The following is a 19,785-nucleotide window of genomic DNA, read 5'->3' on the forward strand; positions in this document are numbered from 1 at the left end:
GATCTTAAAAGTGCAATTTAAGTGGATACAATTTAGGATTTCCAATCCTCCTTCAGCTCTCTCCAAGCTAAGTATTTCTTTTCTGAGGTAATGATGCTTATTCTTTATTCATTTCTTTACAAAGCTTATCATTAACATAAAGAGACAAAGCAGGGTAAACACATCTTGACACACCTTCAGCTTTTGACAATAACACTCTTCCATAAATTGAGAGGTCTCTCTGAAACCATAAATTAAGGATTGATCTGGTTTTCTTGACTAAAATGTGTCTGCTGCCTGAGAGTCATATCTTTTGAAATGTGTATACCAAGATATTTAACTCATCTTTTGACAGGGATATCAAACATAAGTTTCTCTTCAGTCTCATATAAACATAAAATTTCGCTTTTGTTGATATTAAGCTTAAGACCTGAAGCCTCTGAAAATGTACCAGTTACATGTAATGCATTCTGTATTCTGTCCTTTAAAAATAATACAGTGTCATCCACTAGCTGTGTAATTTTTACCTCTCTTTCAAAAGTAGTTAAGCCTAGTATGTCTAGACTGTTTAAAATATTCAGACACAACAATGGGAAATCTGGACATGTTGGGATACAAAATAATGGCGCCATTTTTTGTCCTTATAGAACATGGCAATACTATTAACAACATTAATTCAAAAACCAACATCTTTTAGGGCTTGTATAATGAAGGGATGCTCAATCGAGTCGAATGCCGTATAAAAATCAAGAAATACTAATAATGCATTAGAATTTATGTAACTCGAATAATGAATTAAGTCTAGCATAGGTCTAATGTGTCGCTTTGTCATGAAGCCATTTTGGTTCTTGCTAATTATCTCATCTAAAACTCCGCAGTTAAACGGCTATGTTCACACTGCACTTAAAAGTGACCTGAATCCGATTTGTTCACTCAAATTTGACCCATATCTGATTTGTTTCTGATAATGTGAACAGCACAAATCGCATTAAATCTGACATTTCCAAATCCGATTCAGGCCACTTTCAAATGTGGTACTGAATCGGATACATATCGGAACAGTCAGGTCGCATTTATTTTGATCTCAGCACCCCTAAAAAACAATAAATAACTATTGTATTATGTATATGTATTATAACACTTGCAGGGCATTGCATGTCAACTTCTCATTAGGAGCTGAGCCCCCTTAAAAGGTCTGATCCCACAATCGTCCCTGTTCATTACAAGAAAAAATCCTGCATTTAAGTACTTTTACTGTAGTACTTTAAGTAAGAATTTTTACTGCATGATTTTTGACGAGTAATGAAGTAGTTTTACATTGTGTTATTTATAGTTTGACTCCAATAAAGGACCTGTAGCCCTACGTCTCTTCCTACACTGCAGAATCTGATGGGTCACCAAATACTGCACATCACCGGAAGTTGCGTCGGTAGGTTGAGATCGCGTCACGGATGAACAGCAGCAGCTACAGAGGAAGCGTCCACTATGGCTGAAGTAAGTTATTTTAGGGTTTATTGGTTTGGTTTGAGACTTGTGAGTGGTTACACACCTGAATAAAAGAGCGTATTTATATTTTTTTGTGGTTTTGGGTGCTGATAAATGTTAATATTCCCCTACTTTCCAACGGCGTAGATGGGCCAACAAAAGTAAGCTAACGTATAATTAGCTGACGTTAGCCCGCATAATAATAATCGTAGTGTTTAGTGTTACTTTACAATTACATTGCAGTAGCCAGTGTCTGTTCACATCACATATTTGGTGTTTGTCATCTGTTCAGACTGACATAATTAAAGATGACGTTGCTTTTAGCATTATAATAGCTAACGTAACTATGTTATTGACATTCAGGTGCTCATTTCTCTTTAAATTCGAGGGTTAGCTGGCTGTAAAGTACGTGATATTGCCCCCAACCCTTCAGAAAGACACTGTTCATGTTAGAAAGTTTAATATCTCATTTTTCATCCAGACCCACAGCTTACAGGACCTCCAGCAGCCAGCTGTTTTCTCCAAGGTGTTTGTCCAGAGAGACTACGGCTCAGGGACCATCTGCAGGTTCCAGACCAAGTTCCCCTCTGACCTTGAATCAAGGGTATGTAGAGAGTTTATTATTGTGGATGCAGGGGTTGTTTAATGCACGCTAAAGTCTGGTGTTTATGTTTAAACGTGTTATGTTGTTTTAGCTCGATAAGCAGCAGTTTGAGGAGACCATCCAGACTCTAAACAACCTTTATGCAGAGGCAGAAAAACTAGGGGGGAAGTCCTACTTGGAGGGCTGCCTGGCCTGTCTCACTGCTTATACCGTATTCCTCTGTATGGAGACACACTATGAAAAGGTAAAGCTGCTTTAATACCATACTGTGAACTGCACCAGGTCTCTGTTTTGTGCCTGGTGGGGTACACAGATCTATACATCACTGTTTATCTTTTAAGCTGTGTGTGACTCTCTATCTCTCCATCTTCAGGTGTTAAAGAAGATCGCCAGATATGTTAAGGACCAGAATGAGAAGGTATACGCTCCCAGAGGCTTGCTGCTCACTGACCCCATAGAGAGAGGTCTCAGAGTCGTATCCTTCACTTGGCTAATGTCAATTCAGTTGCATTTTAACAATATTCAGTCCATGTTCATCATGTCCATATCGTGATAATGAGGTGTATTAACTAGGAAGTAGTAGTAGCGAATTATCGTGAGATCAGCTTGAATTGTCCAGGATCAGATTCATATGCATGAAGACAAGTAACAGTTGAACAGTAAAGTGTGGAAGTTATACAGAGGTCAAATCAGGCCAATTGATAGCTTTTGCTGATGCTGCCTGGCTTACCCAAAATACCTAATTTCACAATTAGAAGTTGAGTTAATTTGATACAGTAAGTATCAGTGACACTATTTATAGTGTCTACTCAGCCAAAGAGAAATACAGGACTTAACTCCATAATTTAGGGCACCATAGCTTGTGCAAAGTTGTGTACACCAAGAAAGGTTACCGGTAATTGTTAATTCTGTAAGAGATGGGTATGTATCAGTGTTTTTTCCCTTAATATGCTGTTTTCAAGGTTGAAATCACCATCTTTGAAGACAGAAGTATTGGCTCTGGAAGATAAAGAATCTTGGTATGTTCTCACTGCGTTTTTAATGAAAAGTCAGCTGTATTGGGAAAACCTTGGGAGCTCCAATATGACATTCTTAACTTTAATTCAAGCAATTAGAATTTCAGGATTCTCCCACAAAGTTGGGCTTTTTTTCTAGCTGTATTCAAATAGACCTCTTCCACTTCACCTTTTAATTACATCATTTCATAATTGCTGTAAGTAATTTAGAATGACATTTACTACCATGTAACCTAAATGTACAACAAAGCATAACAATACTAAAAACACCACTGGCTTTATCTTCTGCTATTTCTTAGCCTAACATCTTTTTTTCCTCTTACCTCTGTTTTTAGGATGATGACTTTGACCAGATACTGTTATTTTGTCTGGCAGCACATTCAGACACCTTCTTCACCCGAATGGATGTATATAATTTTGATCTGATCCCTTTCTCTGTTATTTATATGTACTCTACTGTCTGCCTATCTGTATGTTTGTGTGTTTTCATGTCTTTTTATACATGAGGTGATGTATAAATCATGTCCAAGTTGATCAAAACCAGTCCTTATGAATAGTGCCATTGTATAAAATGCCACTTTTGATCATGGTACTTATAAGTGATTTGACGTGTGTATTGTTTTGCAAATAATATAAAGTCGAATAATGTGTAGTCACCCGGAATTGTCATAGAAATAGGTTAGGATGGAGTTTTTGGCATCATCTGTAAACAGTAATTCTGTTATGGATAACACTCCACAGTATTAATTGCTGGTTGTAGCCTTTGTTGAGGCAAATGTTCTTATATGTGCATGAAAGTGACTTTTATTGGGGAATCACGTCTTGTGCAAAATACACATTGGAAGTTCTGAGCTGGAGATTTTTGTGACTTTAAAGATGTAGAATGTTTACTGTTAATAAGTCCATCACAAGGTGATGATCACATATATCACATCAAGTAATGATAACATGACCTAGTGCAGTTTGAGAAATGCCCTGCTCTCTGCTGTCAGAGAACCACTGCACTACATGTCCTCTCTAATTTTCAGCAGTCGTTGTTAAATGTCTCTCTGAAGTTTCTCTGTCTATATTGCGAACGTCATCCCCTTTTCTTTTTTTTTAATAATCACCAAACACCACAGAAACCTTAAACACAGATGATTGCTATAGCTGGTGTTTGATACAACATGTCTACTTTTCTTACAAATATTGTTCTGATTATCGTAATAAATTGTCTTTTCTTGGAAATCTGTAGAGCTCCTTGTGTTTGACTTTTATTTCAAATGTCAGACCACATCAGGCTTTGAGAGTGAGCTGTTACGGGTATTGTGTGAGTAATGGATTTCAAAATATGTATTTCACCTTATGTGAGGTTTAGTTTTATTTATTTCTATAGCACATGTCTTTTAAGTATTTGTAACTAAAGGTGCTGTACAAGAAAATTAAGAATATGAAAGACATTGACAAACAAAAAACACATTACAATGAACTACAAAAACATTAAGCTACATTAAAAATGTAGAGGATAAAACATACAAACACTCAGTTCTTTTATAGGTGGTCATTGAGGTCACCCCCTTAATCTCTATTAAGTCTTCCTGTCCTTTGTCCTTAATTACAATTTTGAAATACTTGTTTTACTTGAGTATTTCCATTTGATGCTACTTTATACTTCCAATGCACACATTCAGAGGGAAATATTGTACTTTCTACTCCACTATATTTCCTTGACAGCTTAAGTTACTTTTCAGATGAAGACTTGACATGACGGATGGTGGTTTTACCCGTGGTTTTATTTTAATAAATGTTGAAATTATCCAGTATTTCACCAAAATTCAATGATTATAGAAAAAAAGAAAACAATTGTGTATCAAAACTGTTATTTCTTCTTTCCCATTAATCATGTCACGACCCCTCAGGTTTATCTGGTGACCCATTGGAGGGGCCTAACCCCTAGGTTGGAAACCATTCTGGATTAAATTAGCTAACTGTATATAAAGTAGTTGAAACTAGCTCCACCTCCAGCAGCTACAACAGTAACAACATGCTGTTTAGTGCTTACACACTGAAGCGTCAGTATTAATAATCTAATGTCATATATAATAATATATCAGTCAGAGGGATGAAATTAGTACTTTCACTGCAATACTTTAACTACATCAAGCTGATAATACTTGTTCTGTAATGTACTTTTAATTAAGTAGGATTGAAATGCAGGCCTGAAGTTTTTTAATATATTGCTGTATTGGTACTTTTACTTAAGTAAAGGATCTGAATACTTCATCAACTGATTAATCTACAAATGATCACTTTCTGGAGGAACGCTACTTTTATTCTGAAGAAACAAACCGGATATACTACTCCTCCTGGGGAGCGGCTTCCGGCAGCTCAGTGACGTTAGCTAGCTCCTGAAGCACACTGCTGCCTGTGACTCTTCTCTGAACGCTGACCTAAACAACCACAAGTCAAAACACTTGAACACTTAAACCACACTGGTAAGACAAGTGGAATTACTACACGCATTAGCTAACGTCAGAGTGGCAGTTACCTGACGTGCGTTGTCGTTAACTACAAGTTAAGTTGTTTTGGTTTAACAGTTCAAATGTGTTAGGAAACAAAATACATCATAACTACACAGCTTCTGGTCTACTTAGCTAACTGAACTAGCTGGTGTTTATTTGACTTAATCTCATTAATCCTAACCAGCTGCAAGATAACGTTACAAAATTTGAATTCAGATCAATTTGGATTCATTTTACAGCTTGCGTCAGTCAGGTCAGTAATAAGTTCAGTCATCAGGAGCGATCCCTCTCTGTCCACCCTGGCGTTTCCTTGTTTCGATGGGCTTTATTTACCAAAGCAAGAAAATGAATTCGTGCATCAGGTCATGGATGAGCTGGAAGCATACCAACAGAAGAGCAACAAAAGGTAAAGTTACCACCTGTAAAGAAATGCACAACTATACTGTCCAGCTGCAAATTTGCACCACTCACTCATGTGACTGTTTTCATTCAAAATGTCCCTTTTTTCATTCAACAATCCCATTTACATATTCCCTCTATCTTCAGTAAGTCATGCAGTCTCATAAATAAACTCAAGTGGAACAACTGTCACAGAAAGTGAAGATTAAAATATTTTTATCTTGGGGACAGTAAAACCATTGTGAAATTGCTGCTGATTTAACTTTTTAAAAAGTGAATGCAGTCTAGCATTGGGCTTTGTATTTCAAGTAACATAGAAAATAGTTTTATGTAGATATCAGTGATTGTACTGCTGCTTGCTTGTGTCTGTTTATTTATTTTGCTGTGCTTGGATCCTCTTGCAAATCAGATTCTGATCATAATTAGATTATTTGATTAAATTAAGGTTACACACAATGACAATAAAGTCTCAAACCAGGTTTATGCTTTTGAAAATGACCTTGCTTGTATACTGCCCCAAAAAAGATATTGACTGCTGACTGTCCATCTCTGTTGTCATGACCTCTGTGTCCCTGTCCAGTGTGCTCCTGTTCCCCCCTCTACCCAGCAGACTGCGATACCTGATCCACAAGACCACAGAGGATCTGCCAGAGCTCTCCACCTTCTCCGTAGGGGAGAGCTGGTGTCGTAGGGTGGTGGTCTGCCATACTGAGATCAGGTACTGAATGAAGTAGAAGTAGATCATGTGTAATGTGTTAGTCACGCATTGATTAAACCCATCTTTGAACTATTTGTCCTGTGCATTTTTCAAATATATGAGAAACTAACTTGTTTTGATCAGGTGTGATGACACAGCTGACACATGTTGAGGAAACGTTTCAATTTTATGCAATATACTATTCTATAGTACTTTAAACTCATCTGTTTGATATGACTGTAGACAGATCAACAATCCAAGTTTAATTAAAAGGAGCAAAAGTTGAATGAAAGGTTAGATTTAGCACTTGCATCTGGGATCTCTATATCTTGCGTGGATAATTTGCTGTTGGTGCAACAAAAAAGACAAGTTGGACTGTTTTTATACACATTGCTTTTGTTTGTCGCCCTTAGTTTTAAATCAATTGTCAAGTTTTATAATATGTTTGAAATGGATGTTCCTATGTAAGGACATATTTTTGTTTTTGTGTTTTTGTAGGGGTGAGGTAGAAGCGGACAGTGACTTGGAGGGCAACAACAGCCTGTGTGAAGAACCCCCAAGAAGTAAGGAGGAGATGGAGGGCAACGCCAAGCCTAAATCTTCAGTCCCATCACGAAACCGCACACCTAAGAGGCCAGACATGCCCCTTTACATGCCAAGAGCTGCTCGGGAGAGGCTGAACTTACAAAACCCACAAAGACCGTCAGGAGACCAAGAGTTACCCAGTCCAGCCTCGAGTAGCTGCAGCTGCATCAGCAGTTCATCTGACTCTTGTTCCTGTTCTGAAACTACAGAAAACACAAAGTCCTCCTTCAAACGAGAATCTCTTCCCAGTGCAGCAGATTTTACCTTTGACAGTTCAGTGCTTTGTTCTCAGGAGCAGAAACAAAACTCTGTGTTGAGGCTGCAGGAAGGTGAGCCCTTCGTATGGGACCAGACTGTGGCCTGTTTCACTGACATGAACCTTGAGGGGGATGTGAAGGAAGAGGAAGACCCTGTTAGTGTGTCATGCAGTGCTCAGACAGAAGACACAAGCACAGACACTGACGACTTAACTGAAGAGGTAAGCTTAAACTTAAAAATACAAATATTTAATTAAAGACTTAGTGATATACAGGTCATTACTTTCTTCTGTAATTGTAACCCATAATATTGTGTTTGTCCTGTCAGATCAAGGCACATCTGAAAGAGGCGGTGACTGTTTCCATTGAGCATGTACACAATGACTACTCTATTTATGAGAACGTGTGTGTCAACCCGGTTGAGTTTCGCCATGTGATTGAGATCTATGACTTCCCAGCGATGTTCAAAACAGACGACCTCCTGGATGCTTTTACAGACTACAGGTGTGAACAGAGAATTGAGATCCTTTAGCTCTCTTCAGCCCTGCCATTCCTTTATTCTATTATGTTTTAATTAACAACTCCCCTGAGTTAAAGTTGACTCAACAAGAGGAACATGTTTTTGTAATGTGTGGCTGAGATCATTTTCTTTGTTTACATTGCAACAAATGTTAAGTTTAACATCAGTCTATGTCCAATATAATTAAAGATAATCTCAGACAACTGATCCAGCTACATAATTAATGTACTTTCCCTTTCTGTCTCAGTTGTGGTGGAATCAAGATCAAATGGGTGGACAACACACATGCTCTGGGGGTTTTCTCCAGTGAGTCTGCAGGTAAGAGCATTTACCAGACAGTGAAAGTATAAGTTCTAAGCTAAATGACTAAAAATGTCACTAACATATCTTGTTGTGTTATATGGAGCACTCCAAGCCCTCTCCATCTGCCACCCGCTGCTGAAGGTACGCGCACTCTCTGAGGGGAGTAAAAAAGCCAAAGGCAAGGCCATTAGACGAGCAGGTAGGACATTATTTAAACATTAAATTACTTGAGCCTTATAGCTACTTGAAGTAATATGCTTGTGGTAGTTAAGGGAATATCTTGAACAATAAAAAAAAATACAGCTTAATTTAATCAATGTCCTGGAGCACTTTTGTGGTATCTGGTATTTATTCTGTGAATAAACCTTAGTTTTAATCCTGGGTGATGTGGATCAGATCTGTGTATCTGTGGTATCTTTCAGAGTTTATCCAGCCAGTGAAAGAACGTCCAAGGACAGACTGTGCTGTTGCCAGGCGGATGGTGACCAGAGCGTTAGGAATACAGGGACGAGGACGGGTGCAGCGATACTGAAGAAAACGACTTACTGATGGCAAATACAGGTGAACAGAATAACAAAAAACACAGGTTTAAAGTATTTTGGGTTCATTGTGGAGTTGCTGAAAACTCATACAGGAATACACATTTCTTTCTTTTCTTTTTTTTTGGTTTGACCAATGATTCAAAACTTACCAACTACTGTATGTGATAGAAAATCCCATTTAAGAAGCTGGAATTAACAGATTTAGACTAATTCTTCCATCTTCATTATATTTATTTAAGCAAAACTGTTGATATGTTATTACCATGTTGATCTGAACACTAATAGGTAGAATATACAATACATAATCTTTAACTTTTTAAATGTATTTATGTCTCTTTAGTTCATCTTGGTGTCCTTTTTAAAAGACATTTTCATTCACTGAACATTTTGAGGTTGTAGCTTTATGATATAAAACGAGATCTGCGTTCACCATTCTTTATTACAGGAAATGTAATGCATTTCCACATTCACCCATGCATACACAGTAGAAACTGCCCTTTAAAATGAAGGGTCCTTAATTTGCCACATAAAAAACTAATTTACAAAACAACGGAGAGGCACTTTCACATACATTTTTGGCTTTTACAGTACATCCACAATGTTACAATTGTCCCTGACGGTAATAATTTAACAAAACTCAAGACATTGAGAAAGAAGCTGAGGGGATGTGCATATTATGAAGGTGAAAATGTGAGTTTGCTATAGTGACCAAGAAAAATCAACAATAAATAAAGCATTTTCAAAAGTCTCAAGTATATGGAACATTAAACCTGGAAAGGAAAAAAGCACTTCCCCAGTCAGCTTTATTCTGACTTCAATGTATGGCTGAACATCTTTACAGATTCTCAGAAATAGTACAGGAAACAAAACCAAATTATTGTTCATAGCTCACTCGGATAGACCGTTCACCATCTGGTGCCCTGTATTGCAGTTGTCATCATTTGTAGAAAGTTTAATACAGTCATTCGAGCAGGAATTATTTGTCTTGTCAGTTTTGCTGTTGCCATAGAACGAGGTTGATCTGAATTTAAAGCCATTCACTGTCCAACACAGTATAAATGTACACAATTCATACACCTCCCCTTCAGTTCAACTGTTTTGGGATAACATTTTTAGGGAAAGGTGATGATCAGTTGTAGCACCAAAATATTTGTTATCTTTCGCAAACAAATTACGGTGAATGTTTCATGTAAAGGCTTTTAGTTTGAGGTCTTTTGCCTTTCACAATCTAACAAAGAGGGCAATTGTTGACAATTTTAAATGTTATTTGGCAGCATTTATACCTGACATCTTTCCAAATAAGCACCAGGTCAAAAATCTACATTTCACATACAACAAAGGCAAGAGACAATAAGACATAGTATCAGTTTTGTAGAGCAGAATGTGGTTAATAGATTTCTAGCAAGCAGTTCATTTTCCAATTGAATAATTGTCCATTGTACTAGTTGAGCCCTCATCTCAACAACAATCCAGCAATCCTCCAAGGAAGCAAATCAGTACAGCCCCCTCTAGTGGTTGTCAAATATTAATATAAGCTTCCCTAAAGTTCATCCATCTGTGTTGTCCATCTTGAGGTCTACCTGTGTGACAGCTGGTTGGTCAGCAAACCAGGGAACATTTCTTCTGTTTCTGAATTGAGTGAGCCACCTGTGAAGTCAGAAAGAGAGAGAATAATGAACAAATGCTGAAACTCCAGGACAACAAATTTAAACAGCTATGAATTCCAAATATTTGAAAAGACAGAAGCACACTTTTTTGATGTGCTAGAATTGCACCATCTGATGCTAAATCATATGCAGTATATACATTTCAAAGTCAGGGTCTGAATGAGGTTTGTACTCTGCTAGATGTTATTTTCAAATATGTCAAGACTGGCAGTGTAGTGATCTGCTGTAATGGTAATGATCTTCAAACAGACAGCTTTATTGCCATCACAAAGGTAGGAAAGTGACCACCTTAGTGAGAACCTGACCTGGTTTATTGGCAGTAAAAGGTACCATCCTCAAAATCAGGCAAACTCATGTCTGGATATGGGGCATCAAAGAAAATCTGGCATGTGTGGGTTTTTATTCTCCCACTAAAGATAAAGCTAAAGTTTGTCCAGTGCAAAAGGTTTATTCTGTATATGGTTGAGCTATAACACCCTTCAAAATATCATCTAACAACACTTCTTTTTGTCTGCAGAAAGGCCTAGCGGAGGTCTGCCTCTATTGATTGGCCTTCTGTAGAAGCTTCACGATGGTACCAAACAGCTGGCAGATCATGGAGAGTTCGACCATTGTCCGACACGTTGGTCTCCTTCACTGATCAGTACAGCAGGTTGGCACGCTGAACAGGGAAACTGCCCCCACATCACCAGCATTCACCCTGCTGAAGCACCCTTAAGAAAAACGCTGAATTCCAACCAGCCTCACAGCTGCTGCTCTGTAGCTGAGCCTGACCCCTGAACTTTGGACATGATTGTTGTGGGTTTGCGTTGTTCACTGTTAAGATGACTAATACTAAGGAAATGATGTGCCAGTATAAACGGTGGAGTTTGGAAAAGGTGTGTTAATGGTGATTTCAGATAGCTGATGAAGCGATGGAGAAAACTGGAGAAGTTCTTGCCTTGTTTTGATTTGATTGCATTTTTGCCTTTAAACTGAAGTACGTTTTGAGAAGGTTGCATTTCTTGGGAAGATGTTTTTTGTTTGCCCAGTTAATATAGGATTGATTGCATACATTTATGTAAGTAATAACTCCTTAAACTTTAACTTAAAATGTTCAATTTGTCTTATAGATGATTCATTCTCAGGATTTTGTTAAAGCAGTCCGTTTTGTTGTGCGCTGCAGTTTACAGTTTTTTTTTGTACAACTCAAACAGGGGAAGAAAAGGATCTATGGATCTTTAGACCTTTTTTTAGTTTTAAACCATAACAGTATTAGATCTTTTTAAAGTAAAAATAACAGAAACAAGTTTTAATGTCCAACTTTAGATAGATAAATACAAATTGTATTGATTCTAAGGGAAATTTAAGCACCTTATATGACACACACGCACACAAGATCAATACATACAAGAATAAAAACACAGCAGTGAATCCACAAGAAGCTGTCACTATCATAGACTCAATGCACATGAAAGTGATTCAATTAAGAAATACAGTTGTAGAGAATAAAACATTTAGGAGAAATGTTATACTGATCTCAACATAAATATATATTTGCTTGGTTAACAAGTTGCAAGAGATTTATTTGTTTTTAATATTTTTCATTTTTAAAAATTATTTTTGTCCAAATAATATTAAACTACCATAAGGTTGTTGCTTCAGTGGAAAGTGTTTAAGTTCATTTGCACTCTCCATTACTGATAACTAGAACATTTCAGAAATTTGATCATTGCAAACTTGAATGTTAGGCCTTCCTTATCTGTTACACTACTGTTATTTTTATGTACTTTTGTCACTGATTTAATACCGGTTTAACTTCTGTAAAGAGGTCCACAACACAACTAAGTGAGAATTGTATCAGTTTGTATTTAGAAAAAGATGTTATTTTTTGTTATACTGAAATGGGCTCTTTTCCTGAAATTATCTTTTGTGCCTGATGTGAGAATGACTTGCTCTGTTGCTAAACTGTAGAACATCCATTGATTAATTTCAGGGAAAAGAAGACTTTATTGTAGCATTAAATGCGACTCAGTCCCATGAAAATATGAAAGCTCTTCATGTTTTTTTTTTAACTTAATACACTGTATAAAACAAGTTTCAATGTTGTATAATTTTAAAATAAAGATGTACAGTGTTAGGACTGTAACACTGTCTGGCTCTAGTTTAGCCCACTGGGTTTGAAATGAAACTGTGTGCTGACTCAGATGGTTTTCACATCTGTCAGAGGAGTGTAAAAATGTTAGCCTAAACTAACTTAATTGCCCAAAACGCTGGACTTTAAAATTCTGCTTTCAAAAAAAAAGAAGAAAAGAAAAATCAGTAACAAATGAGCCTGAACTTCCACTCAACTTGACTCTTGGGTGATAAAAGTCTCACCTATATGACAGTTGTATGTCCATATCCGCTGTCCATCATACCGGCTGCGGCACTTCATAACATTGTTGGTATAATCTGATTCTGCAACCTCGAAGTTGGGATTTATCACAACCTGGAAGAGCACACAACAATGTTTAATGTACATTTGAAAGCAATAGGTTTTCCTGTCACATTTACACACACAAGTAATTCTCAGTATTGCTAAGGACCAGGTAATACAGGTGTAGTGACTGGCAGCAGACTGATGGTGACAGGGTGACCTAACAGAATGTCGACAAGGTTAAATAGCGGAAGATGCTTCGTAGTTCAAGTTGTGCTTGATTTCAGTTTAATTTAGAGTGTCTTCTAGCAGTTCAAGCCAGAGTCTGTGTCACAATTTGGAAATAGCAAATGTAGTTTCTGTGGCAGAAAGTGCCCATCAGAAAGTTCCGTGTCCTTCAAAGAAACTGCTGACCCCCAGGTTTTCACACGTTGTATGTCTGAATGCCAAACACGAGCAGACGCAGACTTGTGGAAAGTGTTGGTATGAGTCTGAGCTGGCTGGAGATTACCCAGTCTTTCCAGCAGCAGATGTGCCATATCGACTATGGCTAGTCTAGAAAATCAAATGTTTTACCTGTAAGATGTAGTCACCAGGCTTCACGTCTGTGATGTCGATCCACTGACAGTCGATGTCATGTCTGTAGGTGTCCGAGCAGCCAACTGTAATGCCCTGTGCTCCAAAGTTGGCACATTCGTACCTCTTCTGAATACCTGTCAGCATTCAGATCAGTTTAGGTTTTGCATTAAGCCACTCATATCTGTCTTGTTTAAAAATTCAATATTCCTCAGCATTAGTATTAGAGCTCTATAGTATTTGATGAAATGAAGATGGAAAATGAGTTTATTTACCTTCCTCACAATGGGTGTCCTCTAGACAGAAACTGGCTTTGTGTCCCTCTGCCACTTTTGTGCCATTCAGACTCATCAAGTCATAGTGGGTGAAAACCTCCATACTGTGGTAATGTCTGGATTGGACAAAGGGGGAGAAATGAAAAATCCTACATATATACTACATATATATCTAATTATCTAATTATATTTAACTATAACATGCTCTTTCTTATCTCTATGTGCCATATGATTTTAGTGTTTTCCAAACAATTTCACCCCTTTTAAAATGAAAAAAACTAATATAATATGTGCCTTAATGATTCAATCCATATGATTTCTAAATGTCACAGTTTCACAAACATAATATTCTATACACTGCATTTTTCTCCTTTTTGTTCAAAATGATAAATAATAAGATGTTACATATGAATCCAGTTAAAAACCTTATCCATAAATCTCCATAACTTTTCCAGTACTAAGCATTTAACATCTGGCATTAGCATTAACAGCATTCACAGCTGTGTAATAACAGATAATAACATAATAACACAGAAAAAACATCATCATATTTCATACAGCCAGACAATAATAACCAGCGGCAAACTACAATCTGAAGTCCTGTTTGAGTTCTCACCTGTGGCATTCATGCCAGACCCAGGACTGGGGTCCAGACAGTGGCCTGAAGTCTGACTGGCCATTGTTTTGGATCTGAGAGGAGAAGCGGAGAAGGCGGCGGTAGGAGCTGGCATCGGCCTTGACTGCACTAGAGGACAGACATCCCTCCTCCTGGGCACACTTTAGCACATACATGGGCCTGTCCTCCAGGTAGCTGGTCTGCTCCACATGCTGGGCATTCAGGACCAGGTCTGGGGCCGCTGATAGCAAGAGAGCATCAAGGGAAATGATGGTTTCAGGTCAAAAGCACATTTTTCACATATTTCATAGTGTACTGAGTCCCTAAAATGTTGTGACTGCAGCACTAGTTTTAACTGATAAAATTATAATTGTGAATGAGTTCTATAGTTACTTACTGCGAGTACAGGAGACCCCAGCAGCAAAGCGTCCTCCTCCTCTGGGACAATGAACGTGTTTCCCATGATGAAGACACTGATCCAGAGTCAGCTCAGTCCCTGAACATCTCACTCCACTCATCACTATGCCATCAGCAGATTTATCTCCTTCCCAGTACCATGTTTCCTGATAAAAGAGAAGTACAGAAGATTTACAATAAATCATCAGCTGAGTCGTAATCTTCAAGTATTAAAGGAGTCCAAGTCACAACTCCTCATAAGCAAATTGCAATTCAAGCCGCAAGTCTTTCATGTGCTAAACAGCATCTTCCTATCAAAACTGAGACCAAGATCTAATAATTACTATTTTGTCACGCAAGACCCTCCTGTTGCTGTCTTATTTATTTTCTATTGTTCCAGCATTCAGGTCAAAACACAAGATACTTTTTTTTTAACTGAAGTACTGTAACTTCAGAGTGTAAGGAGGCAGTCTAACAGTGATAACAAGACCCAATGAAGTTACTGCACATGGCCAAGACAAAGTCCTTCATCAAGTCCTGCTGAAACCACAACTTGTTTTTACATTTCATCATTTAGAAATAATGGATTAAACAAATGAAATAGATGTTAATAACAGAGCATTAGAGGTGCGGGTAGGTGGATTTTGTTTCCTTTGGTTAGTTGGAATCTGACAGATAAAGATTAATTTGCTCAAACTGTTTTAGAAAAGGAGCTGTGTGTGGGAAGAGTTTAAGCAGAAATATTATCCTCATTTTCTTCCCGTAGATGATTTGCAGTCATGTACAGTAATCTCCCTTGTCCCACAAGGCAAATCTAATCACAGTCACACACACACACACACACACACACGCACACACAGTAAGGGGTTCTCTGATGTCCACACAGTCCTGACTCAGCCTCTTTTCTAGACCACAGGGGAAGCTTCCTTAGAATACCTCATACTTTCCATCAGCTTCCATTGAAGTAAAGGATTCATGAGGAAGAAATTGAACTGAGAAAAGATGTATGTGGGAGTACTTGCTGGTGGGTTGAGGAGAGGGACAGACACACAGCAGTATAGTTTAAGCTTGGTGTCATTTGTTCCATCTGGTGGTGGGCCTGCAGGAGTATTTAAAAGTCAGACAGGAAAGAGACTCCGAAGAGGCTGTTTGCCTGCTCTGCTACAGTATGATAACAAAAGATAGACATTTATTATTCCTGAACCTACAGTTAACATGAGAACTCTTATGTAATATGTAATTACAAGGAGATATGTTGTCACGATTCCTTGACCTGGTTGTTTGACTTGGCACAGAATTCTCTTTTTTCAATAAAGTGAAATAGCTACTTGTTCACAGTTTATTTCAGACAGTAGATCAGTAAAGCACAATGTTAAAATGTACTTTACCAAAGGCTCAAGTGGCTCAAGTGGTGACCACAAACACATGATGACATGTTGCATAATTTTCCCAAACACAGCTGAGTGAGACAAACATCCTCCAGCAGTCCAAGTTCCACTTATGAAACTCCATGCTGTTATCAAAGCACATTCCCATGATTCACGCATACTTTCCAAACCTATATCATCAGCTACTGCTTCTTTAACCACATGTATTCCACCGCTTTCAGCCTTAAAATAGAAGCATCCGTTATAAAGAACACGAGGGGGGTCTTTAACTTGACCAGCCTCTTACCTGGAGCACTGGGGTCTCCTTTAAAAAGCAAGAGGTAAACGTAAGCATGACTGGACTATGACGTTGCCAAAGGCATGCCACAGGCTTCAGTGGTGGAGGGTCCAGTAAACTTCAAACGAGAAGACAGGTTTTCCCCATCACTCCTGCGTTTGTGTCATAGGTTTTACATGCCTGGCCTGTTCTCTGTGTTCACTGTGTGTTTGTGATGTTTACAAGTCAGTGGCAGTTTTATTTTGCCCTGTGGGATCAATAAATCTCAAGCTTGTTAGAGTGAGAGTTAATGGCATCCACAAACACAACACCCACAGAGGCATTGAAATGGCTAGTGCTGCCACACTTTGTCTGTATCTCACACAGCTCTAGGCCAGGTTCATTTTCTCAGCTACTAATGAAACAACATTTTACTAGTTCCACCATGTAAATCTATTTAAACTTTGTGACAAATCATCATTATTCACAACCATCTCACCATCATGTCGATGCACATGTAGCATACTGGAAATAGAAATGATAAAGTCAAGACAAAATGTCAATTCAACTAAAAATCAAAGAACCATGGTGAAATCTAAATATCATTTTCATTGACTGTGTTCAGACTTAACATGTGTCATCAAATAAAACAGTGACAATATAAGTCAATAAGTGTATATGTAATATTATATTATTTTGTCGATTTATATTTGTAATGTTTTTATTTTCCACTGTATAAGATTAAAGGGTACGTATCATGCACATATCCAAGTCTATATTTATATTTTGCTCTTCTACTGGAATATCTTTTCGTGATTTATGATTCAAAAAAACTTCTTATGTATCTTATACTGAGTTATTTATCTTCTCCTCCATTGTAGCTCATGTCTCTTTAAGGCCCCCTTACCGATGAGCCCACTCTGATCTAACTGGTTAGCTTTGTATGGCTCTGGAGGCTGAACAAACAGTAGTAGTAGGATTTCACTACTTTATCCAATTCTATGCTCAAAATTGCAACTTCTCAAATATATCCATACAGGTTTGATCCTAAATCCGATCTGAAATATGCGAGTGGACACTGAGAATATCTCATGGAACAGCCTTAGTAACAAGTACTGAAGAATATTCAACATTAGTATGAGGGAGTAATATAAAAATAACAGAGAATCACTAAAAGCTTGATATTTCCCCTTTAAGTATATTAAATAAGCTACAATGACATCAATTATGAAAAGTCAATTTTCACAGGCTGATTTTGAGTCAGAGCCTGAACTACATCCAAAACCACCACCTCCCTTATAGTGAAAGCCTGGGCAGTAAAGATAAGCTCATCTTAAAAATGATTTAATGGCAGTGGGTGTGGATGGCAACCCTGATTCTGGACTCCTTACCTGGAAAGCGTGGCTGGCAAAGCCCAAACCCAGCTGTCTGCACACAACCATGGCCTCCACAGTCCCCCAGCTGTCACTGCACACCGTGCCCCACACCAGAGAGCCGTTCCTCTCTGCCAGGACCTCCACACGGCCCTCAAAGGGATTACGACCGCCACTTAATCGAAGCTGAGAACAGAAAAGCACAGATATAGCAAGCAGTACTATGCTAATAAATTCATTTTCTGCTTTACTCAGTTGAAATAGAAACTCACTCTATTGTTAAAGCCCATGGCAGGAATGTTACACTTGACTGCTGCATCTTCATCATGGTTGCAATTCACTGCTTCACGGTTGAAGTGGCACTCAGTCAAAGACTTTTCAAATCCAGAGCACTCCACTTCGTTCATGTGGACAGGCCCAATCCCTACAGGGACACAAGCACATCAAGCATATTGAATATTTCTCAGTTTGTGGAACAAATGACTAAATAAAAATTGGACAAACAGCTGGAGCATTATCATGATGTACATAAGAAAAAATAATCCTAGGCAATTGTCATCTATTTCCATAACTGGAAAAAAGAAAAGTGATCACTGGATTACACAATATTTTAGGGAAACACAGGCTAGTACTGGCCACTATTCCTGAGAAAAACAACAGTAGCCTTGCATTCCTGAATGTTTTGTTGGAACAACAAGTCTGTTAAAGACAGATGTAAGATTTCCTCTTCCTAGAATTAAGGTATGAGGGAAATGAACAGTCAGCTATGTCAAATGAAAATGAGACATTTGAGATCTGTTTTAAAAAAAAGTAATTTTAGTGAAAATTACTCTTCCCATGAGACTAAGCTATAATGTCTCTAGTCATGTGAGCTCTGAAACTACAGCCAGAGACAGAAATGGACTGACAGCTAGTGGAGAAAAATACATTCACAACACAATGCTGCTAAAATTACATGGTCAGTCTGGGATTACAGACAATTCCCAGGCCTGGCTTTTTACGATAACAGACTAAAATTCAATAAAATAAAAATGTTTAATTTATCAAATGCATGACACAAAAAACGTCATGCAAAACTCTAAAAAATGTGTTGTATCCTTTATTGGCTGAAACAATGTGTGAACAATTACATGAATGAAAAAAGGCAATATTTTATAGGAACTAACACACACCAGATAAACTGGTTCTATTTACACAAATCAAAATCCAAATTCATAGTTTCCAATACAAATCAGGGAATGACACAACTTTTTATATCTTTTTTTAGTCTTATCTATTCCACACTGGTGACTTATGGAAACAAACACTATCACATGCTCATGTAAATCACATGTTTTGCATGTGGCACCATTTTTGGATCTGGCGGACAGCTCTTTAAAAAAAATCCCCTCAAATAACCTTGTACACTCTCCAACAAAGAATTCCTCTTCTGAAACCCATAAAGGCTGTTTTCTTTGCTGGAACATTTTGTGCACTCTGCTGTTTCTGCTATGAGAGTAACATGGAGGACAACATGATTCTTATAATTCTGTGGTATATTGCATTTCACAAAATCAGATTCTGGTTCAAGGTATAAACATAAATGTGCTTCTCCATATAGTCCCTAAAGGCTCTTTCCTATTTGACCTGAGCTTCTATGTGCTGACTTAGGTCTAGACTGATTGAAGTAAGTCCAAAGATAAGGTGGAGGTGGAGGTCTCTGGTTTCAATCCACACCTTTCATTTTCACAGCTGGGAATGAGGTTTACTTGAAATCCATAGTGATTATGCTGTAAATGTGAAATGTCAACAAAGCTATAGAAAACCCTGTGGACAGTTAAATTCAATGTAATCTCAAGACAATCCCTACGTCTGGAGAAACTGTTTATAGTCTATCTACAGTATATGCATGAGAGTTGTAACTGTGGTCTGCCCCAATGTATGGAGTATGGAGAGTACCACTAGAATAATTA

General features: G+C 37.9%; 3 protein-coding genes across 4 annotated transcripts in view; 2 read left to right on the top strand and 1 right to left on the bottom strand.

Moving 5' to 3' along the window:
* Window positions 1-1,421: 1,421 nt before the first annotated feature.
* LOC128355135 (golgin subfamily A member 7-like) lies at window positions 1,422-13,549 on the top strand. 2 transcript variants are annotated; one of them, XR_008321124.1, is made up of 7 exons: window positions 1,422-1,473; window positions 1,946-2,068; window positions 2,160-2,312; window positions 2,442-2,543; window positions 3,031-3,087; window positions 3,420-3,731; window positions 13,537-13,549. XR_008321124.1 is itself a non-coding variant. In XM_053315346.1 (6 exons), the coding sequence occupies exons 1-5, from the start codon at window positions 1,465-1,467 to the stop codon at window positions 3,076-3,078; spliced, it is 435 nt and encodes a 144-aa protein (XP_053171321.1). In that variant the 5' UTR covers window positions 1,422-1,464; the 3' UTR covers window positions 3,079-3,087; window positions 3,420-4,353. The 2 variants fall into 2 exon arrangements, 1 of the variants encoding a protein (XP_053171321.1); XM_053315346.1 differs by lacking the exon at window positions 13,537-13,549 and having other exon boundaries at window positions 3,420-4,353.
* On the top strand, window positions 5,495-12,417 carry r3hcc1 (R3H domain and coiled-coil containing 1). The gene is made up of 9 exons (XM_053315345.1): window positions 5,495-5,558; window positions 5,825-5,991; window positions 6,565-6,702; window positions 7,180-7,744; window positions 7,852-8,027; window positions 8,291-8,361; window positions 8,450-8,545; window positions 8,769-8,907; window positions 11,073-12,417. The coding sequence occupies exons 2-8, from the start codon at window positions 5,951-5,953 to the stop codon at window positions 8,876-8,878; spliced, it is 1,197 nt and encodes a 398-aa protein (XP_053171320.1). The 5' UTR covers window positions 5,495-5,558; window positions 5,825-5,950; the 3' UTR covers window positions 8,879-8,907; window positions 11,073-12,417.
* The window catches only part of loxl2a (lysyl oxidase-like 2a), a 29,010-nt gene continuing 18,534 nt past the window's right edge, over window positions 9,310-19,785 (bottom strand). Inside the window, exons 7-14 of the mRNA XM_053315343.1 lie at window positions 18,106-18,257; window positions 17,852-18,019; window positions 14,818-14,983; window positions 14,421-14,661; window positions 13,805-13,920; window positions 13,530-13,666; window positions 12,914-13,025; window positions 9,310-10,535 (exon numbers count right to left, since the gene is read on the bottom strand). Of these exons, the coding sequence (XP_053171318.1) occupies window positions 10,465-10,535; window positions 12,914-13,025; window positions 13,530-13,666; window positions 13,805-13,920; window positions 14,421-14,661; window positions 14,818-14,983; window positions 17,852-18,019; window positions 18,106-18,257 (1,163 nt within the window). The 3' untranslated portion in view covers window positions 9,310-10,464. The remainder of the gene's footprint in view (window positions 10,536-12,913; window positions 13,026-13,529; window positions 13,667-13,804; window positions 13,921-14,420; window positions 14,662-14,817; window positions 14,984-17,851; window positions 18,020-18,105; window positions 18,258-19,785) is intronic.

Source organism: Scomber japonicus, chromosome 3 (assembly GCF_027409825.1).
Source record: "Scomber japonicus isolate fScoJap1 chromosome 3, fScoJap1.pri, whole genome shotgun sequence".
Taxonomy (NCBI): domain Eukaryota; kingdom Metazoa; phylum Chordata; class Actinopteri; order Scombriformes; family Scombridae; genus Scomber; species Scomber japonicus.